The following is a 19825-nucleotide window of genomic DNA, read 5'->3' on the forward strand; positions in this document are numbered from 1 at the left end:
CTGCCCCAGGTGGTGAGAAACTTGACGAGCTGCCGTCGGAACCCCACAGTCTCACTCCAGAACCCACAGTCTTCACAACGAGGCTGGACATGCAAAGGAACACCCTGCGCTGGCTTTTCATACTCTTGGAGCAATCCGCCTCCTCACCTACCTGTTTCAAACCTCTTGCCCACCCTCCCTCCCACCCCACCTCCAGCTCGCGAAGCATCCCCCAGGACGCCCAGGGCTTGGGGAAGAGGAACCAGGCCCCCCCCTTCTCGGGCCCATTCCCCATCTGGGCGGTGATAGGGGTGATGGGCACTGGTCAGCAGGCTTGAAAGGGAATCGGCCTGAACAGTATGAGGTAACTAAAAGGAAAAGGTATAGAAAAATGGGTGCTCCGTGCTGCATTCTGCTGCCCCCTGGCTGTGTTTGTTAATGATCTGTGAGGCCTGACTCGCCACCCTTATTCCTCTCTCTCTGAAAGACACCGTCAGGAGCTCACGTGGGCTAACACGGTTGTCTTTCCTACAATACCAGGTTCTAGAGCGGGTGTCTGCAGCAGGTGTCTGTGCTCCAAAGGGGGGTGGGAAGAAACTTGGGATTTCCACTGGTGTTTGTTTTCTCTCATGCTTTGAAAATACTGATGGGATGTGTCTTGTGATAGGCACAGTATATTATAGTATATCATGATATATTTATATTATTGAAAATACGTAAGTATACATGCTCAGATAGCTCCTACTGGCAGGGGTGCCTGATAAAAAAAATGTGGAGCCTGCTGCGCGGGGGGGGGGGGGGGGTGCTGTGGCGTGCCTTCTGCCCAGGTCCTGCCCCTCTCCATCATCGGCCCTCCCAGGGCGGGGCACACTGCGGGCCCCAGTCACCCGGCAAATGCGAGTCTCTGGAAGAGCCTGACCATGGGTTGGACATTCTGGAACCCACCCCCACCCCTACCACGTCCACTGTGAACTGGCACGAGACAGACCTGGGTTTGATAGAGGAGAGCCATTCTGTTCACATTATACAGAAACCTTTTTCCTTTTTCTTGCTTGTGCTGAAGCAGAAGCAGATACTCCTAATGGCCTCAGGCTTGTCACTGAAGTGTTATAAATTCAGCTGGAGCCCTTGAACTGCCTTTAAATAAGCTGCTTTAGGTAAGATGTCCGGTGCATGCATTGTTTAGCTTTAGGTTGCCAACCTTCTCTTCTGTGCCAAAATTTTTGAAGAGTCATCTGTCATGGCTACAGGTTGTCCCAGCTTCCTTCTACTCACTCGTTTCTTTATCCCTCAGAAACTACCTTCTGTCATTATTTTCTACTAAAGGTGCCTGCAAAGGTCAACTATCAATCCCTAAATTCAGCCTTCATATCGGATCCTAGCCTCTTTGACCTTTTTTGTGGCACAGGCACTCCTGTGGTTCCTGCCTCTTTCCTGGCTCTCAGAAGACTGTTCTAGATCTGGATTTCTAGGTGCTGATAACTGGCGTCCACACAGATGGCCAGCAGCACTTCAGACTGCACGTCCAGGCTCCTCCCTGCCCCCAGATCAGCTCCCCTCCCCCTTTTCCTTTCTGAATGCTCTTTAAAACTACAGGGTCGTCTTTGATCCCTGCCTCCTTCTCTCTCCTGTAGACCGTGGGCCTCACATGTGTTCATTATCCATCCAACACTCTAATTAATCATCTGATGAAAGTCCAAGAAGTAACAGAGCTACAGTTGGACCTGCTCTGGAGAACAGAGGAGGAACTGTCCCTCTCTTCTCCACAGCCCTTTGGAAACAGACTCCAGAGTCTATCCCTAGAACATCTTTATTTCTAGTCTTGCTGCTGGAGGTCCCCACAGGTAACCCAGAGCCTCAATTAATGTGCTGGCTCCCTAACCCTCCATTCTCGTCCTGTCCAGTACCTCTCGTTCACCACTTCCAGATTCATGGGTCAAATAAGCAGTTCCAATGGACATGCACCCTGTGGCACAAGCCTGGCTGCCTGTGAAATACCTACTCTCTCCTCCTTTCTCTGTAAGAAAACCCACATTCTGTTCAGGACTGGGCTGTAATGTGCTCAGCGAAGTTGGGCCCCTCCCTCAAAATCACGGGATAACCATGTTGGCCTAGACCAAAAATGGTAATGCCATTCCTCTTCCCAGTGATTGATTTAGGGGAGAAAAGTGTAAAATTTCTGGTCTATGGGACCAAGATAAATGCTAGGTAGGCATTTCTGTAAATTTATCTCCCTGATAAAAAGAGACATATGGGGCTTCCCTGGTGGCGCAGTGGCTGGGAGTCTGCCTGCTGATGCAGGGGACACGGGTTCGTGCCCTGGTCCGGGAGGATCCCACATGCCGCGGAGTGGCTGCGCCCGTGAGCCATGGCCGCTGAGCCTGCGTGTCCGGAGCCTGTGCTCCACAACGGGAGAGACCACAACAGTGCGAGGCCCGTGTACCGCCAAAAAAAAAAGAGACATATGCCCAAGGAGAATCCTTCTGCCTGCCTCTTGCCTTTGGATGTGATTTGGGGAAGACATGATAAAGATGAGTGGTGGCCGTCATATTGTGACCTTAAGGGGATGACAAGAGATGCTGACCTCAGCCATGGTGTCACTGAATTAACCAACTCTGGAATTATTAAAGTCCAGATTTCTTGTCGTGTGCGATTATATAATGTCTTTATTATTTAAACCACTGTTTGTTGGATTTTGGGTTCTGTGTTTACAGCTGAGAGCACCGTAACTGGTAGCTCCCTCAACACCACCCAAGGGGTCCCCGCAGTGATTAATGAATCAAATATGAACTCTTTGCTCTAATATTCAGTGCCCTTCCTGGGTACAGTCCCAGTCTAATTTTTGGAGTCATTTGATGCTGCACTGGACAGTTACCCTTCCTTGCCAGCCAGACAGAAATCCTGTAATCTCCTGACACATGAGCTATTTACTTCACTCAGCATGTGTTCCTCACGTGTCTCAACCTTCAGTTGTCACTGCTCTACCAAGTCCTTGTTCTTCATCTCAACCCCCTTGGGTGCTCTTTGTAACCTTATCATGGGATTTCTCCAGTCTTGCTGTTTTGCAGTTATTTATGTACATGTCTTGTCTCCCTCAACTGTAAGATGCTTAAGAGCAGAGTTAAGTCTTACCCATCCATATGCTCTGCAGTGCTCAGCATAGTGCCCTGAACATAAGCAGAACTCAGTAAATGTTTGCTCAGCTAAAATAAGCCCTGCTTTGACCTGTTTTATTTTGCTTGTGAGTCTCACAAAGGGCTAAAAGCATTTATCTCTTGGAAATAATCTGACTTTAACCTTAGACTAGTGTCAACCATAACCTGAGAACTGATTAAATGTAAAGACTCATATATGCTACATCCAAACCGTAAGGGAGGTTTAACTGAAAAATGCAGCTCAACCTCTTACAGCAGAAACATCATGAATTCCCTGTATTTAGCCTCCAGCAACATGTATCACTAGTTTTAACTTAACCTATTCACTCTGACAAAATAATATTTATTTAGTGGGTCACCACTTTATCCTGTTTTTACAAGTGGTACTTGTTATAATCCTTTTCGAATTTCCAATATTATAAACTCCTGAAACACATTTAGTACAGAATTCTCAACAGCAAGAATCTTTTTCAAGTTGGATCAATTCCATGTCAAGGTCCACTTCATGTATATGTTGCTAAAAACTCAAAAGTCCACAGGCCAAGTGTTTTTTTCCTAAAGAATTGAGGCTTGGACCATTAAATACTTACAGTTAACTGTTGAACAACACGGTTTGACCTGTATGGGTTCACTTAACAGGCAAATTTTTTTTTTTTCCAATAAATACACAGTCGGCTCTCCCCATACTTGGGTCCTGAATCTGCAGACTCAGTGACCTGTGAATCCTGTACTATGTTTATGATCGTGGTTGTCTGGATCCTCGGATGCCCAACCGAGGATACAGAAAACCGACTATGGGACTTTAGCATCCTCGGTGGGTCCCGGAAGGAATCCCACAAGGATACTGAGGGACAACTGTATAACCATAACAGTGCAGCTAGAAAAGAGCCACGTGTTCATTTCTAATACCATCCCCTACTTTGCAACTATCTTTAGCAGGATATGTTGTTAAATCAATACTTGCTTTTCTCAATGATTAATTATAGGGGTTTTGCTGAGAATTATCAACTTCACATCACTTAAAAAGTTCTAAGTGAAAATATAAATTAGTTGAATTAAGCTTAAGCCTTGATTTGGTTTGCTTACTTTTCAACAATTAAAGTACATTGCATTAAAATACATTTCCTTTTATTTCTAGTCATTTTAACACATTTGGATTTCATATATCCCAAGGAAATGCTTTCTTTTTAAAAACACCTATATATAAAATAAATTCTATTGTTACCTTTTCATTTTAAATTTATTAAAAGTACATTGAAAGTTAGTTTTTATATCCTACATAAAACCCTATTGAGCAGGAAGATTTTGATGTCAAAAACGTATTTTCAAATGCATAAAATATAGCCTGGAGATTTCCATATTGAAGTGTGAACAAAGTTTACTTCCAGAGAGGAAGGTAGAATCATAACTTTTATATACTTCTTCATGCATTACTTGTACGATTAAAATTCAATCTACAGAATTTTGTTTTTTAGGAGGATGAATGCACTTGAGAACACTGATCTACCTTGTTCCCACTTACACTGATAGATGTGGAGGAAGGTCTCGCTGAGCTTGTTGGTGAAAAGAGGCTCAGGAAGGTCCCGGAAGAACTGCTTCACCATATCCGCCACGTCGTAAGCGGATTGGTCGTCATAGCTGACGTTCTCAGGAAAGCTCTCGTTCATTTGACGTAAGGCATGGATTCGAGACTTCACGCCTGATTTTCGAAAAAGACCCACCTGAAACAAGACACAGTGAGTGTTAGTGAGGCCGCCTTTACCCCAGACGTTTTCTTCCTACTGCAAGCACGCTGACGGAGATGAGAAGGCAATAGGACCAGGACTCGATGACTTGGAATTGCATCCAAACTAGTATATTGTAAATTACTAACTTAGCTACTTCGGGCAGTAGCTGAACACTGACTTCCTCTCCCATGAAATGAAAATAAGAATAATAGCCCACCTTACAGGGCTCCTGACAAAATATACGTGATTGTGCTTTGTGACTTGTCAAGTCTTACAACATGGTAGACGTTATTTTTTTATTCATTTATTTAACAAGTAATGATTAAATACCCCCTATATATCAGGCATACTTATATCTTCTAAGAGTCATTAGTGAGCAGGTCAGACAAAATTCCCTACCTTCTGGTGTGTATACTTTAGTGGGGGTTTTGAGAAACTTCTGTCAATGGAAGGTTTGGTGGATCCCAGATAGGTAACCATATCCAGTGCCCCTTTGAGGGAGAGGTTTATAGGGAATATGCTCATGAAACAAAATATCGTTCAGCACATATTTTGATTGACAGGTCTTATATGCTTTTCCTTCTTCAGAATCCTTGTAACATATGCTTCTCATATGATGCACTTACTACTCTACCTGGTTAGCTATTATGTGTAGAAGCTATGGCTGTATTGAGAATGATTCCTAAATGGCTTTTCTTCAGACTTCAAGACACTGTATTATGCCTTTTTCATCCTTAGGGCTTAGACTCCTCCTCTGCTTGATAAATGAATGGAGCAATAAGCTACCGTGGGGATAATGCCCCTAACAGGAACAAGCCGGGGGGAGCAGAGCCCGATGAGGATGGAGGTTCCTGCAGTGGTTTCCAAGTTATGCTGTAGGCTCTCCCCAAGTGGACCTGCCGTCACCCCAAAAGAACTGAGCTTCTTTGGGAGCCCAGGCTTATGGTGAATTCGTACGTCTACTATTTTTAAATGCCTATAGGCACTGAGTTTCTCAAAACTGGTTCTTCAACCCTCAGTCTCCACTCTTCACTCCCCAAGGGCTCACTGGTTGGCCCACTTCCACATTCCCAGTGGTCAGAGAGGTGGGCAGCGGCCTCGAGTCAGCGCTGCTCTCCCTCCTTATTCCTGGAGAGACATGCCAGGTTGTCTCACTGGCTGCTCTGTGTGCCAGGCCGGCCTCGACCCAAGCTCAGGGGTCTGAAGCGAGCTCTCTTGGTTGCTGCTATAAACAGAGAGCAGCGCCAATTCTTTTAAACTGCGTAACAGCAAGGGAAGAATTCCAAGCAATTAGAGAATACTCAGGTTTTTGTATACGTCAGCTGAATGGATCGCAGGGGCAATTATACACCGCTACTTTTTGTGGCAATAAAGACAGAATTCTTAGTAATACTTCTTGGCATTCCAAGGCTTACCACCCTAATTTCACAGAACAGGATATTAAGGCATAGTGTCACTTAAAATATTAATTGCTTTCTTTTTTATTCTTAAAGTTTGGAATGTCTAGAAAATGCAAAACATTGCCAAGAAGAATCTAAAGAGCATTTCTCTTCCTCTGGCAACTACTCCAAGTTTCATCAAAGGGCATGAGAAGAAAGCATGTCCTGTCAAAAGAAAAGTTCAAGATGTCAAATGAGTGATTATCGAAGTGAGATCCAGCCTTGATGTGTTTACATCTCAACTCTTCGGATTCTGGAAGGAGGCCTGGGACCGTGCCTCAGGGCTGTGCTGCGCGGGAGTTCTCAGAAGCCAAGTGCCCCAGAGGTGAATTCCTCAGTGTGACTCACAGTTATCCTCCTGTGAGTTGGTATTATTCCATTTGAGAATTCCTGTTATTATTATGTTTTAATGGTAGAGAAATATTGATCGGATTCTATAAAAAGAATAAAGCAGACAAGTGTTTGTGAGGACACTGCAGAACGAGATTCCTCTTTTGTCCTCTGTGTCTTGCTGGCTTTGATTCTGGGTGCACAGTGACGTGCAGGTATACACACATCCCAGTGATGTTTTCTTTGTATTGTTTTGTTTCCAAGTTTCTTTCTAGTTTCAGCAAATATTGTGATTTTAATTATTTTAGACATGTCTGGAGCTCTCCAGCTGCGGGCTCCGAGCTGCTTGTTCTGACTTAGATCTCACAGGATGTCCAGAGGGTTGTCAGGTATTTATTTGTTCTGCCTCAATTTCTGACAATAGCCTTCCCGTCCCACCCTTATCATCCAAGGGACGTGGGAAATAGCTGTGGGTTCTGGGGATTTTTGTTGGAAGCACCAAAGGAAAGTTTTTTTCCTAAGCCTAATAAAGTAAAGGTGGTCTGAAATCAGACTCCAGATGTTGGAGTGGAGGATGGCGGAAGGGAAAGATGGTAAGGGCGCCTGTCTTCAAAGATGTCACTGAGCTGATGTAAGAACTAACCCTGGAACTGTCCTGCTTCCTGCCTTCTTGTCATGTGACCGTGGGAATTTTCTATAGTTTAAGCCATTTGGGGGCAGGGCTTCTGGTCCCTGGAGTGAAAAACTCCCTGGGCGTGGTAAATAGAAGCTTCCTCTAGTGATGTACAGGCCCTGGAACCAGAGAGAAGAGCTTCTCCTAGCCATCATCATAGAGCAACCAGGGGTGTTGGCCCATGGAGTTGGCAACCATCATTTCTTCTGCAAAAAGCTTTCAGAGCAGTGATAAAATATGCATTTTTGGCTAATTTTTTTGTTTTTTCTAAGTAAAAAGTGGAGGACCAAAGAAACCACTTTAAAATGGCTTTCTTCTAAGGGCACCCTTGTCATCATAGCCAATGGGAGGCAACTCCGGACCCTTCAGCTTCATTACGAGGAGGACCCAAGATGTGTGAAATGTCTTTCATTTGCTTCCGTGTCTGTCACTGGTGGGCGGGTGACCTGGGTAGACACACGGGGACCCACACTTGGTTTAACGTTCTGCGGTCACCGTTTTGAAATTCTTCATAATTTATTTGCACTTTCGTTTTGCACAAGGCCCCACAAATTACACAGCAGGGCCTGCTCTCATGTACCTCGAAAGCACGGCTCTAAGACTCTCTTAAAAGGTAAGAATAGAGGTCAGCAATGCGAAATCCATTTTTTAAGCTTTTCTCTTGCACATAATCTCTCATTTTAAAGATAAAAGGATGAACAATGAGTGTTGCTCTGATCTAGTTTTACTTTCCTCTCTCTTTAGTCTTCTACCCAAAAACTCAGCTGTGAGAAAGCAAGGACTCAAAGTGTAATTTAAACAGATAGGCGCTGGAACATCACTTATCTTACCCGAGGTAGGCAGCAGGGAGGGTGATGAACAGGCGGCAGGTCGAGGACACTTGTACTGAGTATGAAGTGTCTTCCCAGCATAATTGGGCTTTTAAAACTTACTGCTCCATTAGAAGGAGAGCCTGGGCATGAGTGCTGCATTAGAACTCAAATTTCATCTAAATAATATTAAATCTCCTACTTGGCATCCTGTTTATGCTAATCCTTGCAGCACTTAATGATGTTTGTCAGGACTTGCATTTCCTCTTCTTTAGGGATGTGCTCCGCTAATGAAGAAAAGTTGCTTTTATTGAGAGAGAGAGAGAGGTTCCTAAGAACAGTATGTGGTGGGTTCTTATTTGGAGCACCGCAGGTTTAGCCACTCTCTGCCGTGACTTCATATTCATCAGGGGCTGGGTATAACCTGTCCTTCTGTGCAGTTGATGTAGGGCAGAAATAAAGCTCAGCCACAAAGCCCGCTCGTCTCACAAACTGCTGCGTCTGAATACAAATGGTTCAGAACCGAAGGCCAAACTCCCTATTTCATCTCCAGCCAGCTGCCAGGGCAAAAATGGATACACTGTGTTTCCTCATGTGGAAGCTGTTCTGCACTTGGGGGTGCAGGTGGAACGGTGGTCTTGTTGCAGGACCCTGTAGGGCTGACGTCAGCTGTTTGCGATGAATGTTTGAGAAGAATGTGTAGCATGAGGGAGAGAAGCTGAGCTTAGTGCAGGAAGCCCCCCTCCCTGGGATGAGGGGCTGAGCCTTGGGGCAGTCTTGCATGGTGGTTCGAGGGGACCATGTAGAGGCAGGCAGGCAGCAGAGAAGCCAGTTAAGGGGGGTTTAGAGGAAGAGTATTCTGAGACCCTCTGGTCTTGCACGGCCGGGGGGCTGAGATCTCAAGAGCCTGTGTAGACCTGAGTCTTCCTTTCAGAGGAGGTGCGGTTGGCGAAGGAAGGACCCTCATCTCGTGTGTGTCTGCTCCTTCCTTGTGACTCTTGTCCTTCCTCTTTCTTTTCTGATTCATTGGCTTTTATTTGCTCGAGTTTGCTCTTAAATCTCTAAAACAGTCTTCCTCCTGAGCCTGGTTTTCTTCGATTCTTATTATGTTTCTCTAGTTTCCCCTTGTCCCTTCCTATGACCACCTTCCTTCTTCACAGGGACCAGAGGGGGGCTCTGTGTGCTGCCCACACTGTGTGCTGATGAAGGGGAGGGACATACAAGGTGGGGGCCCTGCTGGTGTTGGGTACCCCATAAGGGGAGGAACTGGATTCCACGAAAGTCCCTTTGACATCTTGAGGACTTTTTCTTTTGACGGATACAAGAGAAGGGTTGCCTTGTTCATTGCGGTTACATTTAGAATCAGTATTTATGTCTATGAAATGAGTCTTTTTTCTTATAAAGCTTTGCCAGCATACTGTTTTTCAGTGTGGCGTTCTTCCAGATTTAAAAAAAAAAAAATAGTTATAGGCCTGAAATGGAGGCTGGGAATAAGCCAGTGAGTAGAGATTGAGCGGGTTTCGGTGCCACTGTCCTTCTCTCTGTTCATATGACTTTGTCTTCAAACAGGACACTGGGCCCAGTAACAGTAGTGATGCCGGTGATATTCATTATTCAGAATCTGCAGGGGGCGGGATTGGTTTCCATTCTACATAAAGACTATGCGGGGAGTAGAGTGGTGGTATTACAATGCATTCATACCCAATCTTGTTCGAGAAAGAATTCAAGGTGACTTACAGTGATCTATAAAGTACAGTAAGACACAATTAAAGATAATAGACGAGAGGACTAGAGCAAAAGGAAAATAAAGATAGAAAAGGTTAGCAGGAAGTAGGAATGAGGTTCACACACAAAATTCATGCCCCCAAATTATATATATTTACTACAGGCAGAACATGCATTTGGCTTCAATAATTCTAGCAGCCAGTGTAGAGAGGAAAACATATCCAGCTGAATGAGTCTGGTGAACCTCATATAAATACAGACCAGTTATCTAAAAACAACCATCTTTTCAGGTGCTGGGGCCAGAGAAAAAAATTCTTTCATTCTTACAGAAAACACACCACATGATATAATGATCAACATCAACACAATCCTGAGAGTGAATTCATCAATGAGTTGTTTCGGGCCACTTTTCAGAGTGTCCCTCAATGCTAGAGATGGCATCACCCCAAAGTCCACTGGGACAAGCAATTCTAACAGGTGGTAGCAAAGTGCACTTGTTAAAAACTTGGACTCTGCAGATACATCTTCAAGCAAGTGTTGGCTCCACCATTGCCTCCTAGGGGCTAACCCTGCCCAGGGTGGATATGGGATTAAATGAGGCAATGCTTACAGGATACTTAATATGATCCCTGAAACATGCTGGGCACGCAAGAAAGGTTACTATTATTGAATGAATGGCACAGATGGCCTGCATTTACTTTAAGCATTCCTGAACAAACACTGTTTTCTCTGAGTAGAGCTTTTGCTGATAAGCATCAGCTAGCTGGCTATCCATTAGAATGTTTGGAACAGAATATTTTCTATGCTTGGTAAAAGGCAGAGCCGAACACTCTAAGGGAACCGGCCAAGAGGGGAGATGAGTCTTACACACCCTTAGGAAAACTGAGAAGCTTGGAAAAACATGTGTCCGAATAACAGGCTACTCTCCACAAAATACAGTCTTGGGTCTGCACTAATCAACCAGTAAAAGTACAACTGAAGCCACGAAGTCCTATGCCAGAGGGCGTGGTTGCAGTACTCGCAGGGCTGCAGAAGAGAGTGATTAGAGTGGGCGTTTCCAAGTATTCACTTGAGCCCACCTCCCCAAAAAGTTTCCTCAGTAAAACACCCACAGACCCTCTACCTTTGATGAAGGTGTGCTTTTGATAAAAACTCTAAAATGAAAAAAGCCCCAAATCTAACACTTAACAAACCAGATTCAATGGATTGCTCTACTGGGATGTTATTCACAAGTCAGTTAATATTGGGGCATCTGCCAAAGATGAGCACCATTAGCTTTAGACAAGTGGTCCTACCGCCCTTCTTTCTGGGAAACAACAGGCAAGCCATCCAGGCCATTTCTCGAACAAAGCAGCCATCACCACCACAACAGGAACAGCAACCACTGTTACCCTCACTATAACATCTAAATATGAAAAAATGTAGGCATGGGTATTACCTAGATTAGGAGTGGGAAGGGAGAATGGAATAATGCATTTAGTTCAATCAGCAATGGCATCGAATGAAGAAGTTACTCTCATTCTTACTGAAAACTGGTATCGGATTCATTAAGAGACCATCTTGATTCTTAGCGTGATCTCAGCATTGGGGTAGAGACAAGCATCAGTTCATGAATTCATGTAGCTCAGCTCATTCCTGTCCGCTGAGCCCAAGGCCAAGGGAAAATCAATGAGAAGTGCAAATAATCTTAGGTTGGCACAGATTATTCACAGGGCATTACAGAGTATGATGAACAAAAGCCATTATAGAATAGTTGCCTGAAAATACCCCCACTACTCAAGGCTGTAATTTATCAAGCAGAATTTCATTTTGGACCGAATGTCTAACAGAGAAACTAATGAGTGTTAATTCCAAGGAGCAAAGGCTTGGCCTGGTTAATTATAGGATGGGTTGCTTTCTGGGCCAATCAGAGTCCACCATTGTGATGCCCCCCACAGTCCTGGAGACAAAAATGATCTCCAAGACTTTTGTTTAGCTTGAGCTTTTTAATCAACTCCACAAGATGAGGGAATATTTAATTTAGCTGATATTATTTTCATATTTTTAAAAGATTTTTTGATGTGGACCCTGTTTAAAGTCTTTATTGAATTTATTACAATATTGCTTCTGTTTTATGTTTTGGTTTTTTGGCCCTGAGGCATGTGGGATCTTAGCTTCCTGACCAGGGATTGAACCCACATCCCCTGCATTGGAAGGCGAAGTCTTAACCACTGTACCGCCAGGGAAGTCCCTATTTTCCTATTTTACTTGCACATTTAAAAAATAAATAAATAAATTTTTTGAAAGATATAAATAAATTTGTCATGGTGCTGCTTCAAAAAAAATTTAATAAAGGGAGATATAAAGACCTAATTCTGGTTTTAAAAAAAAAGACAAAGAGGGATAACAGAATGCTGTGAAATTAATGGTGGCACTGAGACCATAATTAAAAGGAAATGCAGTAGACAGCTTTACTCTCAGTTTCGGGGGAACACAAATTAGCCATCACGGGTACAAATGATTCACATTAGCTTTCTGCAGTCACTCCAGGGTGTCCTTCAAGTTGCCAGTGAGGAAACATCCTCACACAGCTTGACAAGGATGTCACCTGGTCAGATTAAATACTGACCTACAAAGATCACAAGGCCTTTTATTTTGGAGAGGCATGTCTTGTCTGATCCTGGACAGATCTGGCTCTGCCTGGCACTCCGTACAGCCCAGGCTGTGCTTGGGATTTACGACCCTACCTGATCGAGGCAGTTGCTGCGTAGATACCTCAGGGCTTGCTGGATACTCTGTGGCAGGGGCTGTCCCGTTCTCTGGACATGAACGATGAGAGGAATGCCAAAGACTGTCTTGTCTCTGTAATCAGGAACTTTCATCCTCTTCATGAACTTTGGAACTGCCCTAGAATTCACAGAAAGCAGGTCATGCACGCCTCGTGGAGCACACTGTGGGGACAGGCTGTGAGAGCAAGAGGGAAGCCAAGCTTTTGTTGGCATATTGGACAAGTACGGGGGGATTCAACGTTTCTCTCTTAATTACTCACATTACATGGAAGGACTGTGTGTGCCCCGTGCCTCTGTTAGACCTCTACTATTAAACAGCGTGACTCACGTTAGCAGAATGGATTTATGGCCCTGCTTTCAAATCAAGTGCTCGACTTTCCAGTTTAATGGTGATAGACACACTTCTCGAGTGATAAACACTTAAACGTCCCCAACAAGACATAACAAAACAAATTAAAAAATACATCAAGAAGAAGAAATCTGGTTGGGGTTGGGGGAGAAAGACGGGGAGAGAAGATAAATCACATTTCTAGACTATATCCTTACTTTTCTAAAACCAGTTGTACCTTTTAAAGGAAATTTTAATACACAAGCATATATTGACTTAACCACGCAATTTATAACTTTCTAAAATATTTTTATAAAAGCATTGCCGATTCCTCTATATGACAATTAACAACACATTTTATTTTTTTCCAAATCCACCAAATCATCTAAAATAGGTCCACATTCAAGTTCCAACATATGCTTTTGTCAATTCCTTATTCCAAAGGTTTCCTGCATATCGTTGTTTTCATTTGCCAGTGAAATAAAAGCAGAACTGCATTTGAAGAGTTCAGTGCTCTTCGAATGAAGCAGTGCTGTAAGTGTTGAGCTCTGCATTGGGCCAGAAGGTGCAAGAAACAGATGTTTCTTTGCAAACTGCCAAAATTACTTGATGGCAAGTTTATTTTTAATGTCTCTGTTCACAACTGATTACTCTTTACTTGTCCTTTTTTCTTCTTGGAGCCTGACTGCCTTCCCTGGAAACTGACAGAGAGCTACAAATAAAACAATGCTTCCTGCAGGCTACATCACATCGAAGCTTTGGATCGAAGCTTTGGCAGCCCAGAGGCGGGCAGTTAGGCAGAACTCTGGGCATTATTTTCAGGAGATTGGCAGTGAAGGCAATGAACGGATTCTTCAGAAATCAGAAAGTAAATACTGAAGTGTTCGCGATCGCACCCTGAGCCCTGGAACAAACAGTCCCCTCCTAGGTGAATGGGCTACGTACCATGTCCAGCCGTGTTTGTTGGACATGGAGTGCTTTTCCATGATGGCCGTGAGGCGAAGCAGGGAGAAGCGCTGGAGCAGGTTCAGCTGGCCGGCTGTCTGACCGCTGATGTGGGGCGACGCCGTGGACGGCTGCGGCTGGTGTGAGAGCTGGAAGCTGTTCCACCGGAGTCGCCTTTACCGGAAAGACCGTCAGAGAAGCCAGTCACAAAAGGCACGTGTTATCGGAAAATACAGGATGTTATTAATTGTTAAGTAGCTAATCAAAATAGGTTCCGAGCCAAGAAAACCACCAAGCAAATGGAACAGAAGACACAAAATGTACAGAATAAACAGAAGAAACTATTTTTCGCAAGTCTGATAAATCTGGAAAAAGTCATTATCTGTTTCATTAGGAGGCTTAAATAAGTGATATAATAAATTTTATGTGTTTGTTTATTCCTAAACTCATTCCCAAAGTGTTGAAAGCAGCTGAGACTGTGCGTGTGCGTAAGAGAGAGAGAGACATTCAGACGGACAGACAGACAGTGACAGAGAGAGAGCCAGAGATCGCAAACGTTTGGGAGTTGTAGAGTACTGTCACACTGCTGTCTTGTCTCCGCACTCTGACTGGTGAGCAGCACTGACGAAGCACTACTGAAGTGATGACACGTCAGTCAATGAGCCCCGAGAGCCGTCACTGCCTCAGTGAGAAACCCAGCAGCACATACAGTAGGCTGTTCCTACTGCTTAGGCCCTGCCAGGGCCATTGTCTAAGGAGCTTCTGAAATGGTCGTTGTACAACAGCTTTTATGTACGTAGTAATCGGCATTTTCAAGCCAAAATAAACTTATGAAGTGTGTATACACCTTAGATCTCAGAAATTTCTCATGGAGTTTTTTAAAAGTTTAAAATTTGGGGTAGAGATGCTGTGCAAGGTCATGGGAAGGGCCTGTGCACAGGTCATGGACCTTCTCATCAGTGCTTTGCACATAAGAAGCTCAAAAATTTTTTTTTGCATAAAACCAAGATTGAATTAAAGGGTAAACACTAGGAGAAATGAATGTGAGTTAACATGGATTCAATCACCACAGTATCTGCACAAAAGACATACTACTACTGTTCAAATAATCCCCAACCACATACATCACTTAGGACAGTGTTAAATATTTAGAAGGTACTCTATAAATGTTTGTTAAATACATAGACCATAATTATTATGAAATGGATTAAACATCATTTCACAAAGTCATGCCACCAACCTGTTTGGCCTGGTCAGAGAGGCCCCTACTCCAGAGTCCCTCCTTTCTCTGACCCCAGCAGCCTCTGATTCATTAAGAGACGCTCCATCTCTTTCCACATCACTGGGTGTTGTCCGACCTTCGGAGACAGAATTGCCTTCGAAATCTAAGGTGATCTGACTAGGAGGGGGAAAGGGGCAGAAGCCAGCTTCTCCGGACAGTGCGTTATGTGCCTGCAGTTCAGGTAACAGGTTTTTGGACCAGTCATCCACTACCTCTTGGAGCCCGTTGACATGATGCAGAATGTCGTCCAAGTGAGGGAAGAGATCGTCCTTCTCCAAGTCCAGAAGATCCCCGGTGCTGGCATACAGGTGGGAGCCAGGGACGTTGTCATAGATGCTAACTCGACTCGCTCTGTGGCAGGACGCCATGAGCCTGGGCTCCCCGGCCCCAGGGCCCGGTCGTCTGCCCGGGGAGACGTTTCCAGTCCTCCAGTTAACCCCGCTGCTATTGTCTGTTGGTGAGAGGCTTTCGATAGAGAGCGCCTTGGGGAACGTGCCTGGTTTGTGGTCCTTGGGAATGTGCACCACCAAGTTCTCTTGGGAATGAAACTCGCGTGCGTGGTTTTGGTCCCCTGCACCCCGCAGTGCTGTCCCCGCCAGCACATCCAGGTCTTCTAAGTACATGCCCCCGCGCTTGTGGGCCTCCTGGCATCTTCGCTCCTTCAGGCCGGGCGTGCTCACCCCGCTGCTGCTGTTTTCCGACGGGCTGCTCTCACCGCTCCATTTGCTGGGGCCCGGAAGCCCTGTTTTGCAGGCAGCGGGGGGTGAGTTCTGGAGATCTCCATTTGGAATCTGGATGCACTGCATGGCCTTGAAGGACTCGGGCTCCTGCTGCAGCACCGGGCCGCTGATCACCAAGCCCCCGGTCCGCCCGGACCCCTTCTGCCTTCCCTGCGCTCCTTTCCCTCGCAGTGTTTCCATGCGTTTCAGAAAGGATTTGGCTCTGGCCCGGGAGGGCTTCTCATTCTTTGGGTGCAAAGGGTGCTGGAGACCGTCTCTGGGGGACGGCGGGAGGCTGCTGCCGCCCAGCGTGGCGTCCAGCATGGCTGGGCCGTGGGCGCAGTACTGCCCGGGGCCGTCCAAGGCCTCCCGGCCGGCGCCGTAGCTGCCCGGCTGGCTGCGGCCGTCGCTCCCGCCGCTGCTTTCGCTGTGAATGGAGCAGACCTCGGGCTCGCTCAGGTCGGTGAGGACGCTCTCACTGCTGGTCGTGTTTCTCATCGTAATGTCTCCTGACGACCCGTTTCTGTCTCCGCCGGGAAACACTGCGTGGAGGTCGTCCACGCGAGACCACCGGCGGCTGGTCCTTTGGAAAGTCCATTTGTTGCTGATGCAGAGATCTTCCTCATCAGAGTCGTCACCCTGGGAAACATCAAGGATGACGCGCATTTACAGGTGGCTGGGATGGAGAGGGGAATCTAGGTGAGCACAGGCACGGTACCCCCACCTCCTTTTTCTCCTTCCTTCCCTGTCGCGCGTGCTCTCTGGGTTTCCTGGGCACCTTCGCTGGGTCCCTCCACCGTCTTTATGGTCCCTACACCCTCTTCCTTCCCAGTAGCTGGAAGATTCCTTCCCAACCCGCAAAGCTCTCTTCCTTTCAGTTTGCCTTCCTTCCTCTCTGAGAAGCTTCCTTGCCTGATTACAAAGAGGGCGTAATTACCATCCTCGAGACAGCCTAAATATAAAACACCTGCAGTTCCCCTTTTCACAGAGAAACTTAATCCTGCCATAAAATGCATTTACTTCTTCCCTGAAACCTCTTCATGGAGCCCTAGGACCATATTTCCAGCTTCCCTCTTCTGAACCTCGGAGCCAACACTCCTTAGTCTCCCAGACTTGATTCTTAGCATATGTTCCCTGTGTAAGTTGACGGCAAAATTATCTCCGAATTCCTGGAAGTAGAAACTTGGGAGCTATTCTAGAGACCCCTGGTGGAGGAGAGTCCAACCCAGCCTGCACGGCCGGGCCGGCCTTCTTGGTTTTAATTAACCCTGAATTGGAGTGCCTTCGTAGGACACGCTTGTCCGGGTGCCGAGGCCCCACTGCTCTGTCCTGTCGTACCTGCTGCACCTCACACATTTCTCTTACTTGTCTGGGTTCTGCCTGAATTCGTAGCACCTGAGAGAGGAGAGTCTGGTTCCCAGAGATGGCTTTGTTTAGGCCATCTAAATAATTTCCTTCTGAGATGAACGGAATCATCTGCTCCTTCTTCTCCTCACCATGCGTATGACCAAGACCCAACTCTGAAATGATTCTCAGATCCGCTCCCCCACTCCTATCTTCACTCCCATTCCCTAGTGCAGGTCCTTGGCACCTCTGGCTGGGTTATCACAGTAAAAACCAGGCCAGCATCTTCTCCATCTAAACAGCTTTCCAAGTGTAATCCAAGTACGATCACAGGATTTCCCAGTTTAGAAGCTTTCAGTTTCCCTCAGCCCTCCTAAGTGTTATTATGGCATTCGAAGCTCTTTTGACCTGATTGCAGTGTGCTTTACTTATTTCAGCTGTTCCTCCCAATCTTCCTGCATTCTGTTCTCTGACCTGCAACTACGCCCCAACACCCAGCTCTGTTACAGGATTAAGAGCCTAAGGGGTGTATATGGTCCCCACATCCTTCCCTGGTCCCTGACCATTCTTGGGTACTCAGCTCATGTGTCCCTTTGAAGTCTTTCCTGACAGCCCCAAGGCAGTGACTGCACTCCCTCTGTACTCCTGTAGCATTAGGTTTAGATCTTTATTGTAGCATTTATTATAATACTAACTTAAACTCATGTCACAAGCACCCACTCTCAACATTTACAGGTAAGTTCATCAAGCATATAGTAACTGCTCTCTCTCTATATATCTATGTGTGTGTGTGTGTGTGTGTGTGTGTGTGTGTGTAGTTAATTGGATTAAGTTTATTTCACTTTATTTTGACATCTGGTTCTAAGACCTGGTTCCCAGTGCTAGTAGTTAATACCAGTTAGACTTAGGTGACTGTACACAAGTTGCTTACTCTCTCCAAAGTAAGTTTTTATCATTTATAAAATGGGAGTAAAAATAGGCCCTGCCTCATAGGTTCGCTGTGGGGATTAAATGAAGTACTGCATTTAGTAGTCCCTCACTGAGGAGTATTTGTTCATTTGTTATTTTTCAGTGTCTGTTCAGTGGCTTCTGTGCTACCTGTCCGTGTAAGACCGATGGCTTATCTATCTTTCTACATATCTGACATCCACCTTATCTCCTCTGGACTTTGCAATATATTGTTTTCAAGGAAAAATAAACAGATGCTTAGTCAATAAATGTGGGGTCTTCCCATTCTTATTTATTTCCTGAAAATCTAGGCTTACATGAGTTGGACTAAATGACACATTTGAAGTTTCAAGTATAAGGTGAAAGAAGGTAGAAAAGCATGGTACTCACAAAGAATTCCATAGCTGTGGGAACACAGTAGGAAACTGGCTCTGAGTTTTTAAAACGTTGTACAAAACTTTGGCGAAAGAGTTTAAAAATTGTACAAATGGAAAAAAAGGCAAGACTATAGGATGATGAGTCAAAAATATACTTTCTTTGTAGCATTTTCTACTTCCTCTTTCCCTGTAATGGATACAATAAACCCTGAAATCTGAGAGTCATTTAAATATCAGGTACTGTGATAGGTTGAAGGTTGAGTTTATTGGATTTTCATGTCACATTTCAGGAAGCTAGTGAGGAGAAATTGATATTAAGTAAGCATTCTGAAAAAGCCTTTTAGCAAATAGTTTCTGAGAAGGCAAAAGAAGGATATGCTTTTAAAGAAAATACAGATATTTAAAAATAGAAACTACAATATTTAGTGTTAGCTCCAACGAGCTCTCTAAAGTGAGCCCAAACTTGGTTACTGATGCTAGCAAACCACATACTAGTTGGATAAGGACTTCTTTATGTTGGTTTAGAAAAGATGCCAAGCGGGCACTGTGGGCTGGGGATGGAAAGCCTGCCCCTGTCTGCTAGGCTCTAAAGAGCTTATTATACTAGCTGTGGGCAAAAAAGGGATATTTAAAACCCAACCAAGGCATATGAGAAAGTGGTAAACTCCTGGGAAAAAAGGCAAACAGTTCAGGGAAATTTTGCAGTATTTAGATGGTTTGAACCAAAACAAACAAACAAAAACCAAAGCAATAAAAATCAAAAATAAAACAGAGAAAAAAGAAAAAAATACCCATCTCCTTTAGTACCCTGTGCATGCAATTATAGTACATCCAAAGGGTACTGACATGATTCTGTGTCTGTTTTTCCCACTAGTGCAGGATCTTTGAAACTACTGATAGTGACATACAGTAAGAAATACATTTTTCAGTTATAAGATAAATAGGTACTAGAGATGCAATGTACAACGTGATAAATATAATGAACACGGATGTACGTTACATGTGAAAGTTGTTAAGAGAGTAAATCCTAACAGTTCTCATCACAAGGAAAAAAATTTTCTTTTTCTATTTCTTTCACATTGATCTATATGGAATGATGGATATTCACTAAACTTATTGTGGGAATCATGATGCATGTAAGTCAAATCATGGTGTACACTTTAAACGTATATAGTGCTATACATCAATGATATCTCAATAAAAATGGAAGAAGCATAAAAGGAAGTAATCCATATACAGTACCTAGAACAGTATATGGAACATACGAAGTGTTCAAT

At 44.7% G+C, this 19825-nt stretch overlaps 1 protein-coding gene across 7 annotated transcripts in view; it reads right to left on the reverse strand.

Moving 5' to 3' along the window:
• The window catches only part of STARD13 (StAR related lipid transfer domain containing 13), a 383423-nt gene that overhangs the window by 7561 nt on the left and 356037 nt on the right, over nucleotides 1-19825 (reverse strand). For 6 of the 7 annotated variants that reach the window (XM_079903299.1, XM_079903298.1, XM_079903297.1 and 3 more), the window contains 4 exons: nucleotides 15119-16518; nucleotides 13879-14052; nucleotides 12564-12723; nucleotides 4657-4855 (listed from right to left, as the gene is read on the reverse strand). In XM_079903299.1, the coding sequence (XP_079759425.1) occupies nucleotides 4657-4855; nucleotides 12564-12723; nucleotides 13879-14052; nucleotides 15119-16518 (1933 nt within the window). Of the gene's footprint in view, nucleotides 1-4656; nucleotides 4856-12563; nucleotides 12781-13878; nucleotides 14053-15118; nucleotides 16519-19825 lie in introns of all 7 variants that reach the window. The other variant, XM_079903300.1, reaches the window with a different exon arrangement.

Source organism: Stenella coeruleoalba, assembly GCF_951394435.1.
Source record: "Stenella coeruleoalba genome assembly, chromosome: 18".
Lineage (NCBI taxonomy): Eukaryota > Metazoa > Chordata > Mammalia > Artiodactyla > Delphinidae > Stenella > Stenella coeruleoalba.